Source organism: Salmo trutta, chromosome 32 (assembly GCF_901001165.1).
Source record: "Salmo trutta chromosome 32, fSalTru1.1, whole genome shotgun sequence".
NCBI lineage: Eukaryota > Metazoa > Chordata > Actinopteri > Salmoniformes > Salmonidae > Salmo > Salmo trutta.
Window position 1 is genome coordinate 28390166 of NC_042988.1, and position 12094 is coordinate 28402259.

The 12094-nt window shown below is 46.8% G+C and overlaps 1 protein-coding gene across 1 annotated transcript in view; it reads left to right on the top strand.

The window, feature by feature from the left end:
- The window catches only part of LOC115170710 (voltage-dependent T-type calcium channel subunit alpha-1I-like), a 207080-nt gene that overhangs the window by 104839 nt on the left and 90147 nt on the right, over positions 1-12094 (top strand). Inside the window, 2 exon segments of the mRNA XM_029726944.1 lie at positions 2966-3308; positions 4083-4175. Of these exon segments, the coding sequence (XP_029582804.1) occupies positions 2966-3308; positions 4083-4175 (436 nt within the window).

Here is a 12094-nt window from a genome sequence, read left to right on the forward strand (position 1 = left end):
CTCAAACGGTCAGAAACAGACTCCATGAGGGTGGTATGAGGGCCCGACGTCCACAGGTGGGGGTTGTGCTTACAATCCAACACAGTGCAGGACGTTTGGCATTTGCCAGAGAACACCAAGATTGGCAAATTTGCCACTGGCGCCCTGTGCTCTTCACAGATGAAAGCACGTTCACACTGAGCACGTGACAGACGTGACAGAGTCTGGAGACGCCGTGGAGAATGTTCTGCTGCCTGCAACATCCTCCAGCATGACCGGTTTGGCGGTGGGTCAGTCATGGTGTGGGGTGGTATTTCTTTGGGGGGCCGCACAGCCCTCCATGTGCTCGCCAGAGGTAGCCTGACTGCCATTAGGTACCGAGATGAGATCCTCAGACCCCTTGTGAGACCATATGCTGGTGTGGTTGGCCTTGGGTTCCTCCTAATGCAAGACAATGCTAGACCTCATGTGGCTGGAGTGTGTCAGCAATTCCTGCAAGAGGAAGGCATTGATGCTATGGACTGGCCCGCCCGTTCCCCAGACCTGAATCCAATGAGCACATCTGGCACATCATTTCTCGCTCCATCCACCAACGCCACGTTGCACCACAGACTGTCCAGGAGTTGGCGGATGCTTTAGTCCAGGTCTGGGAGGAGATCCCTCAGGAGACCATCCGCCACCTCATCAGGAGCATGCCCAGGCGTTGTAGGGAGGTCATACACGCACGTGGAGGCCACACACACTACTGAGCCTCATTTTGACTTGTTTTAAGGACATTACATCAAAGTTGGATCAGCCTGTAGTGTGGTTTTCCACTTTAATTCTGAGTGTGACTCCAAATCCAGACCTCCATGGGTTGATAAATTGGATTTCCATTGATTATTTTTGTGTGATTTTGTTGTCAGCACATTCAACTATGTATAAAAAAAAGTATTTAATCAGATTATTTCATTCATTCAGATCTAGGATGTGTTATTTTAGTGTTCCCTTTATTTTTTTGAGCAGTGTATATATATAAATATAAATGCAATTTGTACTATATGTTTAGAATTTGTAAGTGCTTAAGATGCCGTTCTTTAATTATCTCTTTAATGAGTTAAATGTGTCAGCTTTCAGATGGGAGCCTTAGCTTGTGTAGCAGGAAGCTCAGCTCAAGGGTAGTATTAACTAATGCTAAGGGTTAGCCAGAGTGGTTGGATGCTTAATTGAAGGACCCTTGTGTATTAGCCAGGGAGTATGCTAATGGTGAGATGAGAGGTTGCAATGGGAGGTGGTTAGCTGGAGTAGCTGAATGTTACAGCGGGGGACAGCACACCTCTCCTGGTTTATCTACATCTCTCTCCTCTCCCTCTACTATCGTTGCCCTCTCTCTCCACCTCTCTCCTTCTTTCTCCCCCTCTTTATCTTCCTCTCCTTTCTCACTCACTCTCCCTCCCTTTCATCTCCCTTCTTGCATTACCTTTCCTTGTCATTCTCTCTCTTCCCTCCCTTATTCACCTCTCTCTCTCCCCTGCTTTTTCTCCTTCAACCTAGCTACACCGACAGACTGCACGCATCTCCATCTCTCCCTCCCTCCCTCCCTCCATCCCTCCATCCCTGGCTGGCAGGTGTTTTCTCAGTGGCTTGCCGCTCTGTGCTGAGCCGTGCTGATGCATGCTGCGTTGGGCTGTAGCTAGGCTCCTGGCGGTGGTTCACTTCTCATTCACGCTCCACTACCCCACAGCCTCCACTGTCTGACTGGGCCATGGACTCCTCCTCCTGCACCGCCATTTCTCCTTCTTTTTAATACCTCTCTCTCTCTCTCTCTCTCTCTCTCTCGATACCATCACTGTGCATCTCTTTAAGGGTTTCATAATGCTTGTGCAATGTTGTGTGTTTGTGCCTGCTTGCGTGGTCCATGTGTGTGTCTGTCCCTCCGCCTGTCCATATATGTGTGCATACTGTTACACAGGTCCATATATAAGTCACCTTCGCTTCCCTTTATCTTCAAATGAACAGGAAACAGTGTAGCCAGTCTGATCAGTTGACGGTCTTGGTGGTTATTGATCCTGCTGTGGTTCTCAGTATATCTGTGGTCTCTCTCTGTGGTCAAGGACAAAGACTTTATGTCAGCAGAATACAGCCTGGTATTGAGGAGGAGACAGAACAGACAGACTGGTGAAGGAATGACACCCAAAGGATATGAGCCGTTTACCCTTGGTCAATACAATACTAGAGCCCTAATGCTTTGCTCCTGAGGGGTGTCGTGTATATGTGTGACCTAAGGGTGACCTATGTGTGTGTGTGTGTGTGTGTGTGTGTGTGTGTGTGTGTGTGTGTGTGTGTGTGTGTGTGCATAAGTGCGTGCAAGTGTACATCCTAGAACCCTTTTTCAGTCAGTTTGACATGTGACCTATAGGTGTGTTCCTTTCATGGTCAGAGAGAGAGAGCAAACAGACGATGTAGAGAGATGGAGAGGAGAGTTATTTCTCTCAAACAGACAGATTAATAGCCAGTCTGCTCTCATATAGAGGAAACAGGAAACACATGTAAAATGGAAATGACTAGTTCCACTTCAACTCATGGTAATCATTTAAAGTCTGGTTTGGTATTTGTACACATCTAAATCACCTGCCCGGGCACTCAGATTGCAGAAGTGTGTGAACGGCATGTTTAAAAACTCTGCTGGTGAGGAATATGATACTCCAAGAATTGGGTTTGTGGCGAACCGGAGTCTGCTCAAGTGTGTAAATGAGCCCTACGCACTTCTGCTCCCTACTCTGTCTTCCTGTTTCTGCTAGTATCCTGTGGTAAACATAGTAAAAATACATGAGGAGTTCAGAATTGGGTAAGTGTGTGTATGTGTGTGTACGTGCCTGTAGCGTGTTAATGTGTGTGTGTGCAGCCGTGCATGCGTGTGTGCATACATCTTTGTGTGCTTATGTGTGTGTGTGATCACACATGCATGTTTAAAACACACTCTTTCTCTCTCTCTTCCCCCTCCCAGTTCATCAGGTCTGACCCTGCCCGCCCCGTACTACCAGCCGGAGGAGGATGACGAGCGCCCCTTCATCTGCTCTCTGGCTCAGGATAACGGGATCATGTCGTGTGGTGACGTCCCGGCCCGGAGGGAGGGGGGAAGGACCTGCTGTCTGGACAGGGAGGATGCCTACCACCGCCAGTCCCTGGGGCTCATCCCTGAACCACTAGTCAACGGTTCAGCCAGTGCAGTGGGTCTCTGTATCAACTGGAACCAGTACTATACTAGATGCCATACTGGACATAGTAATCCACACAAGGGGGCGATCAACTTCGATAACATCGTATACGCCTGGATTGTTATCTTCCAGGTAGGAGGGGATGGGAGAGGGGAGGGGAGAGGGGAGAGGGGAGAGGGGAGAGGGGAGGGATGGGGAGGAGGGGAGAGGGGAGAGGATGGGGAGAGGGGAGGTGATGGGGAGGAGGGGAGAGGTGGGGGATGGGGAGGAGGGGAGAGGGGAGAGGGGAGAGGATGGGGAGGTGATGGGGAGGAGGGGAGAGGTGGGGGATGGGGAGGGGGAGGGGAGGAGGGGAGAGGTGGGGGATGGGGAGGTGGAGGGGAGGTGATGGGGAGGAGGGGAGAGGTGGGGGATGGGGAGGGGGAGGGGAGGAGGGGAGAGGTGAGGGATGGGGAGGGGGAGGGGAGGTGGATGGGGAGGAGGGGAGAGGTGGGGGATGGGGAGGAGGGGAGAGGGGAGAGGTGGGGGATGGGGAGGGGGAGGGGAGGTGGATGGGGAGGAGGGGAGAGGTGGGGGATGGGGAGAGGGGAGAGGGGAGGGGGAGGGGATGGGGGGAGGATGGGGGGAGGGGAGAGGTGGGGGATGGGGAGGAGGGGAGAGGTGGGGGATGGGGAGGAGGGGAGAGGGGGGATGGGGAGGGGGAGGGGAGGTGGGGAGAGGGGAGTGGATGAGGGGAGTGGATTGAGGGGATTGAGGGGCTGGGAGAGGAGAGGAGGATGGGGAAGGGAAGGGGTTGAGGGTGTGGAGAAGGGACACACAATAATGCATGCACACCTACAAGCGTGCACACACACACACACACACACACACACACAAACCCTCAGCTGGTTGTGTATCTGTCTCCAGGTGATCACCCTGGAAGGCTGGGTAGAGATCATGTACTATGTAATGGATGCTCACTCCTTCTACAACTTCATCTACTTCATCTTCCTCATCATCGTAAGTACACTACACACACCAACATCACGCTATCGCAACAAATCTGTACTGTGTTTTGTCAATCAGTCTGTAACTTGGCTTCCACCACAAAACAACGCCCTGCTTCCACCACAAAACAACACCCTGTAACCAGGATTCCAGGCTAACCTATAAGAAATGTGGGAAAGTTACCAGAATGTTGCAACCCTACAGCCTATATGTTAAGAGATTGATTGAGATAGTTTGCTTTGCTTTTATTCATACGCAAAACTGGCCTTCAGTGTATATGGGCAAAGATCCTCCAACTGAAACATGAGGAGGTAGTGTGAAACACTCTTTCCACTCTGGCTTTGTAAGTGATTCTTCTTTCCCTCCGAGGTCTCATCTCCTGGCCCTCCTAATGCTCCTATGGGGCTCGTTTCTGACTGGCAGATTTTAGTGTTAATAGACTTGTAAAATCGGACCGTAAGACACATGGTTTCCAGAATCAATGGCCGGGTAGACAGTAAAGTGAATTTATCTGAGGCTTAATCTCTAATGGATGTGAGAGCAAAGAGGGGCTGAAAGTTTGGCCCCGCCTCCTGTTCCTTCTTACTTTATTGGCGGCCATGTTTTATGAAGAGTAGAAACACTGGTGAGTACGCCTGAAGATGGAGAAACACTGGTGAGTACACCTGAAGATGGAGAAACACTGGTGAATACGCCTGAAGATGGAGAAACACTGGTGAGTACGCCTGAAGATGGAGAAACACTGGTGAGTACACCTGAAGATGGAGAAACACTGGTGAGTATGCCTGAAGATGGAGAAACACTGGTGAGTACACCTGAAGATGGAGAAACACTGGTGAATACGCCTGAAGATGGAGAAACACTGGTGAGTACACCTGAAGATGGAGAAACACTGGTGAATACGCCTGAAGATGGAGAAACACTGGTGAATACGCCTGAAGATGGAGAAACACTGGTGAATACGCCTGAAGATGGAGAAACACTGGTGAATACGCCTGAAGATGGAGAAACACTGGTGAATACGCCTGAAGATAGAGAAACACTGGTGAATACGCCTGAAGATGGAGAAACACTGGTGAATACGCCTGAAGATGGAGAAACACTGGTGAATACGCCTGAAGATGGAGAAACACTGGTGAATACGCCTGAAGATGGAGAAACACTGGTGAATACGCCTGAAGATGGAGAAACACTGGTGAATACGCCTGAAGATAGAGAAACACTGGTGAATATGCCTGAAGATAGAGAAACACTGGTGAATACGCCTGAAGATAGAGAAACACTGGTGAATACGCCTGAAGAGGAGAGAGATGGGGGAGGAGGAGGAGATACAGTATAAAGAGTGAGAATGAAGGAAAGAGAGAGATGAATGAGCGATATGAAGAAAGAGTTTGAGAGACAAATGTAGAGAGAGAAGGAAGGATGAGGATATAAGATAAAACAGAAAGAGAAGTATGAAAAGAGAGGAGTGAGAGAGGAAGAAAGGGATATGAAAGAGAAGTGTGCAAACAGAGGAGTGAGACATGAAAAGAGAGAGAGATGAGAAGAGAGGGATGAAAGAGAGAGGAGATAAGAGGAGAAGAGAAGAGAGGGTGTCTAGCCTGCATACTTCAGAGAGAAACAGGTTGAGATGTCTCGGTCTCTGCAGGTTGCTCTGTGGCACCCGGCGGCCATTTTAATCCGCGCCTCGCGGCGTGCCGTCTGACTAGCGATAGGTCTTAATCCGGTTTGGGTCACAGCGAGTGACCGAATTAGCATTAGCGTTTAATTAGGGACGATCAGAGTGGTGGGCTCCCGTCGCGAGTGTGTGACACATATGCAGTGCACACACACGTCTACCCACACACACATACTTGTGATCCTAACAGAGAGACATGCTGTCCCCAAGATGATGCCATGTCATCATGTGTTCATATCCCAGCATGCATTGCCAGATGGCCCTCTGAGGACTCAGAGGAAGTGACTGCTGTGAATTATGGGTAATTATTTGAAGGAAAGGAGACGAGATCATATACGTTGTTCACATTCTCAAATAAGCTTGTGAGGGAAACATAATTGTGATTCATCAGTAATACTATACAGTTAGACTGGGGGCTCCCGAGTGGCGCAGCGGTCTAAGGCACTGCATCTCAGTGCTAGAGGTGTCACTACACACCCTGGTTTGAGTCCAGGCTGTATCACAACCGGCTGTGATTGGGAGTCCCATAGGGCGGAGCACATTTCGCCCAGCATTGTCATGGGTAAGGCTTTGGCCAGGGTAGGCCATCATTGTAAATAACAATTTGTTCTTAACTGACTTGCCTAGTTAAATTAAAGAAAGATTGTTATTGGTTAGCTTTTTGAGAGGACAGTCATAAACCTGTTGGGCTCATGCTCTTATCTGTACGACCACAGAGCAGCTCCTCTCCAGACCCTCCCCTCTATCAACACATGCACATTATTACCATGCAGAGACCCCTCAATGTCATCACCACCAACAGGAGCAGGGGATCTTTTCTAGTCTCTTGAGTTTGTGTTCAATTCAATCAAACCAGCATTGCAGTAGCTCGTTTTGAATGGTTAAATAAAATCATGGAATGGTTTGGGTTTCTGTAAAACTTACTACCGCAAAGAGGTAGACACCTTTCACAGGTACAGTTGAAGTCAGAAGTTTACATACAGGTTTTTAGGTTGGAGTCATTAGAACTTGTTTTTCAACCACTGCACAAATTTCATGTTAACAAACTATAGTTTTAGCAAGTTGGTTAGGACATCTACTTTGTGCATGACACAAGTCATTTTTCCAACAATTGTTTACAGACATATTATTTCACTTATAATTCACTGTATCACAATTCCAGTGGGTCAGAAGTTTACATACACTAAATTGACTGTGCCTTTAAACAGCTTGGAAAATTCCAGAAAATGATGTCATGGCTTTAGAAACTTCTGATCGGCTAATGGACATAATTTGAGTCAATTGGAGGTGTACCTGGGGATGTATTTCAAGGCCTACCTTCAAACTCATTGCCTCTTTGCTTGACATCATAGGAAAATCTAAATAAATCAGCCAAGACTTCAGAAAAAAATTGTAGAACTCCACAAGTCTGGTTCATTCTTGGTAGAAATGTCCAAATGCCTGAAGGTACCACGTTCATCTGTACAAACAGTAGTACGCAAGTATAAACACCATGGGACCACACAGCCGTCATACCACTCAGGAAGGAGACGCGTTCTGTCTCCTAGAGATGAACGTACTTTGGTGCGAAAAGTGCAAATCAATCCCAGAACAACAGCAAAGGACCTTGTGTAAATGCTGGAGGAAACAGGTACAAAAGTATCTAAAAACAAGTCCTATATCGACATAACCTGAAAGGCCGCTCAGCAAGGAAGAAGCCACTGCTCCAAAACTGCCATAAAAAAGCTGGACTACGTTTTGCAACTGCACATGGAGACAAAGATCGTACTTTTTGGAGAAATGTCCTCTGGTCTGATGAAACAAAAATAGAACTGTTTGACCATAATGACCATCGTTATGTTTGGAGGAAAAAGGGGGATGCTTGCAAGCCGAAGAACACCATCCCAACCGTGAAGCACGGGGGTGGCAGCATCATGTTGTGGGGGTACTTTGCTGCAGGAGGGACTGGTGCACTTCACCAAATAGATGGCATCATGAGGCAGGAAAATTGTGTGGATATATTGAAGCAACATCTCAAGACATCGGTCAGGAAGTTAAAGCTTGGTCGCAAATGTGTCTTCCAAATGGACAATGATCCCAAACATACTTCCAAAGTTGTGGCAAAATGGCTTAAAGACAACAAAGTCAAGGTATTGGAGTGGCCATCACTGAGCCCTGACTTCAATCCTATAGAACATTTGTGGGCAGAACTGAAAAAGTGTGTGCGAGCAAGGAGGCCTACAAACCTGATTCAGTTACACCAGCTCTGTCAGGAGGAATGGGCCAACATTCACCCAACTTATTGTGGGAAGCTTGTGGAAGGCTACCCAAAACATTTGACCCAAGTTAAACAATTTAAAGGCAATGCTACCAAATACTAATTGAGTGTATGTAAACTTCTGACCCACTGGGAATGTGATGAAAGAAAGAAAAGCTGAAATAAATCATTCTCTATACTATTATTCTGACATTTCACATTCTTAAAATAAAGTGGTGATCCTAACTGACCTAAGACAGGGAATTTGTACTACCATTAAATGTCAGGAATTGTGAAAAACTGAGTTTAAATGTATTTGGTTAATGTGTATGTAAACTTCCGACTTCAACTGTATATGCTTCCTGTTGATCAGAATAAGAAGTGTCTGTGTGTGTGGGCAGGAGTTTCTAAACACAATGCGTAAACAAATATATTGCGAGTTGTATTGAATGCCAGGCAGAATATGTACCATTAAGTAGGCCTAATCATACTAACATGATTGCGTCACGATGGTGAGTGATTAGCGTTCACTTGGTTGGCAGTCTGAAACAGAGGCTGACATTGGCATTCTGATTGTCAGCGTCCTTCGAGACCTGGAGACAGGCGTCCAATCACAGCATAGTCACGTCTGTCTGGGGATAATGCAGCAACTCGATTGGCTTCAACCTGTGTGGGCGTGTCTGAACTTTTTCTGTATCTTCCTGCCAAGTTCTCATCTTCCTCTATCAGCTCCAATCGCAGTCATGTTAACCTGTTGCTCGGCAACTGACTGGTGACTGGCAGTTATTCCCATAGTCACAGATCTCGGATCAGCTTACCCTCCCAAATGCTTTAATGTAACATTAGGGAGAAAGAAGTACAACTGACCATAGATCACTGTCTAGGAACAATGTATCCTACTGTTGAGTGGCCCTTTATTCCTGTGTGAAGACTCCTTAGGCACGGTGGGAGTGGAGCTGACCCTGTGGGGTACTGTGTGTTGTTCTTAGTTAGAGCCATCCAGATCTTGATTCTATTGATGAAGGAATGATTGTCTAATGTGTTAGAGATATTCTGGTTGTCATTTGTTAGTATAATGTGTTACTCCTCTGGCCATTACTAAAATAAAGTCCTGATCTATGTATTTGCCCTCCTACTCTCTTCCACCTCCTCTTTGGCTCTGGCCTCTCTACTCTCCATCTATTATCATCGTCCTCTTTCCCTCAGTCTGCAGTAGAGGTAACCTAATGAAATACCTCAAGATATGTCTGGAGGCCTGGGGTCCCCCTGATTGTTATTCACTCATCTCAAAGCAACCTTGGTTCTTTTCTTACTTTCTCCATCTCTCCAGCAGTCTCTCTCTCTCTCTCTCTCTCTCTCTCTCTCTCTCTCTCTCTCTCTCTCTCTCTCTCTCTCTCTCTCTCGCGCGATCTCTCTCTCTCGATCTCTCGTTCTCGCTCTCTCTCTCTCTCTCTCTCTCTCTCTCTCTCTCTCTCACGATCTCTCTCTCTCGCGCGCGATCTCTCTCTCTCGATCTCTCGTTCTCGCTCTCTCTCTCTCTCTCTCTCTCTCTCTCTCTCTCTCTCTCTCTCGCGCGTGCGATCTCTCTCTCTCGATCTCTCGTTCTCGCTCTCTCTCTCTCTCTCTCTCTCTCTCTCTCTCTCTCTCACGATCTCTCTCGCGATCTCTCTCGCCATCTCTCTCGCGATCTCTCTCGCTCTCTCTCTCTTGCTCTTTCTCTCGCTCTCGATCTCTCATTCTCACTCTCTCTCGATCTCTCATTCTCACTCTCTCTCTCTGTCTCTCTCTCAATTCAATTCAAGGGGCTTTACTAGCATGGAAAACATGTCTTTACATTGCCAAAGCAAATGAAATAGATAATAAACAAAAGTGAAATAAACTATAAAAAATGTCAACTAAACATTACACTTACAAAAGTTTCAATAGAATTGAGACATTTCAAATGTCATGTTATGTCTATATACAGTGTTGTAACGATGTACAAATGGTTAAAGTACAAAAGGGAAAATATATCAACATAAATATGAGTTTTATTTACAATGGTGTTTGTTCTTCACTTGTTGCCCTTTTCTTGTGGCAACAGTTCACAAATCTTGCAGCTGTGATGGCACACTGTGGTATTTCACCCAGTAGATATGGGAGTTTATCAACATTTGATTTGTTTGTGAATTCTTTGTGGATCTGTGTAATCTGAGGGAAATATGTGTCTCTGATATGGTCATACATTGGGCAGGAAGTTAGGAAGTGGAGCTCAGTTTCCACCTCATTTTGTGGGCAGTGTGCACATAGCCTTTCTTTTGAGAGACAGGTCTGTCTACTCTCTCTCTCTTTGTTTCTCTCTCCCTCTATCGCTCTCCCTCTTTCTCTCTCTGCCTCTTTTTTTCTTCCTCTCTCTCTCTCTGTTTTCCTCTCTTTCTCCCCCCTCTCTCCTTCCCTCTATATAAAGGGCTGGTATTAAGTGGAGGTATAAATCAAAGGTGGTCAGATGATCCTATCAGTGAGCTCTACTGTAATGAACTTACAGACTCTGAAGTTTGACCTCCAATCTTACTGCAGTCAAACAGATAGTTGACATTCTACTGTACTTCTAGGAAGGCTAGAATAAGTTGGCATTGATCTTGTCTGCTGCCTGTTTCAAGTTGATGTGTCAGTGAAAGAAAGATGAGAGATGCATTGAAATACATGAAACCTTAAAGCTGAGTGACACCAAGAAGGGGAGGGTCTCATTCTGTTAGTGTGTGTGTGTGTGTGTGTGTGTGTGTGTGTGTGTGTGTGTGTGCCTGCGTGTGATTAGTGATTCTGATCAGCAGGCTACACTGGTCCTAATCACCAGGAAGTCCAATATCACAGATTCACATTATTACTGCATTATGCACACACACACACACACACACACACACACACACACACACACACACACACACACCTGTCTGGAGGTGAATCAAAGGCCCCACACACCTGCAGACCAGCCCTGAACTAGGATCACAGATGGAGCCTTCCCCTCCCCTTCTCTCTACATATCTCTGTCCTCTCTTCTCCCTTCTCCTCTTCTCTCTACATATCTCTGTCCTCTCTACTCCCTTCTCCACTTCTCTCTACATATCTCTGTCCTCTCTACTCCCTTCTCCTCTTCTCTCTACATATCTCTGTCCTCTACTCCCTTCTGCTCTTCTTTCTACATATCTCTGTCCTCTCGACTCCCTTCTCCTCTTCTCTCTACATATCTCTGTCCTCTCTTCTTCCTTCTCCTCTTCTCTCTACATATCTCTGTCCTCTCTACTCCCTTCTCCTCTTCTCTCTACATATCTCTGTCCTCTCTACTCCCTTCTCCTCTTCTCTCTACATATCTCTGTCCTCTCTTCTCCCTTCTCCTCTTCTCTCTACGTATCTCTGTCCTCTCTACTCCCTTCTCCCCTTCTCTCTACATATCTCTGTCCTCTCTACTCCCTTCTCCTCTTCTCTCTACATATCTCTGTCCTCTCTACTCCCTTCTCCTCTTCTCTCTACATATCTCTGTCCTCTCTACTCCCTTCTCCTCTCCTCTTCTCTCTACATATCTCTGTCCTCTCTACTCCCTTCTCCTCTTCTCTCTACATATCTCTGTTCTCTCTTCTCCCTTCTCCTCTTCTCTCTACATATCTCTGTCCTCTCTACTCCCTTCTCCACTTCTCTCTACATATCTCTGTCCTCTCTACTCCCTTCTCCTCTTCTCTCTACATATCTCTGTCCTCTCTTCTCCTGTCCTTCCTTCCCTCTTCTCTCCCTCTTCTCTTCTCTCTCCTCTCTCTCTCTCTTCTACAGTCTGCTGTGAAGATTTAGAGGCTGCATGGCACACGGTTTTGCTCACTCTCCTCTCCTATCTTTCCTCTTCTCTCTTCTCCTCTTCTCCCTTCCTATCTTCTCTACTGTAACGTTCGTCGTATGTAATGGACCAAGGCGCAGCTGGTTGAGTGCTCATTTAAACTTTTATTAGAACACTGAAAAAGCAAAACAAGAAAACGAACGAACAGTAATGCA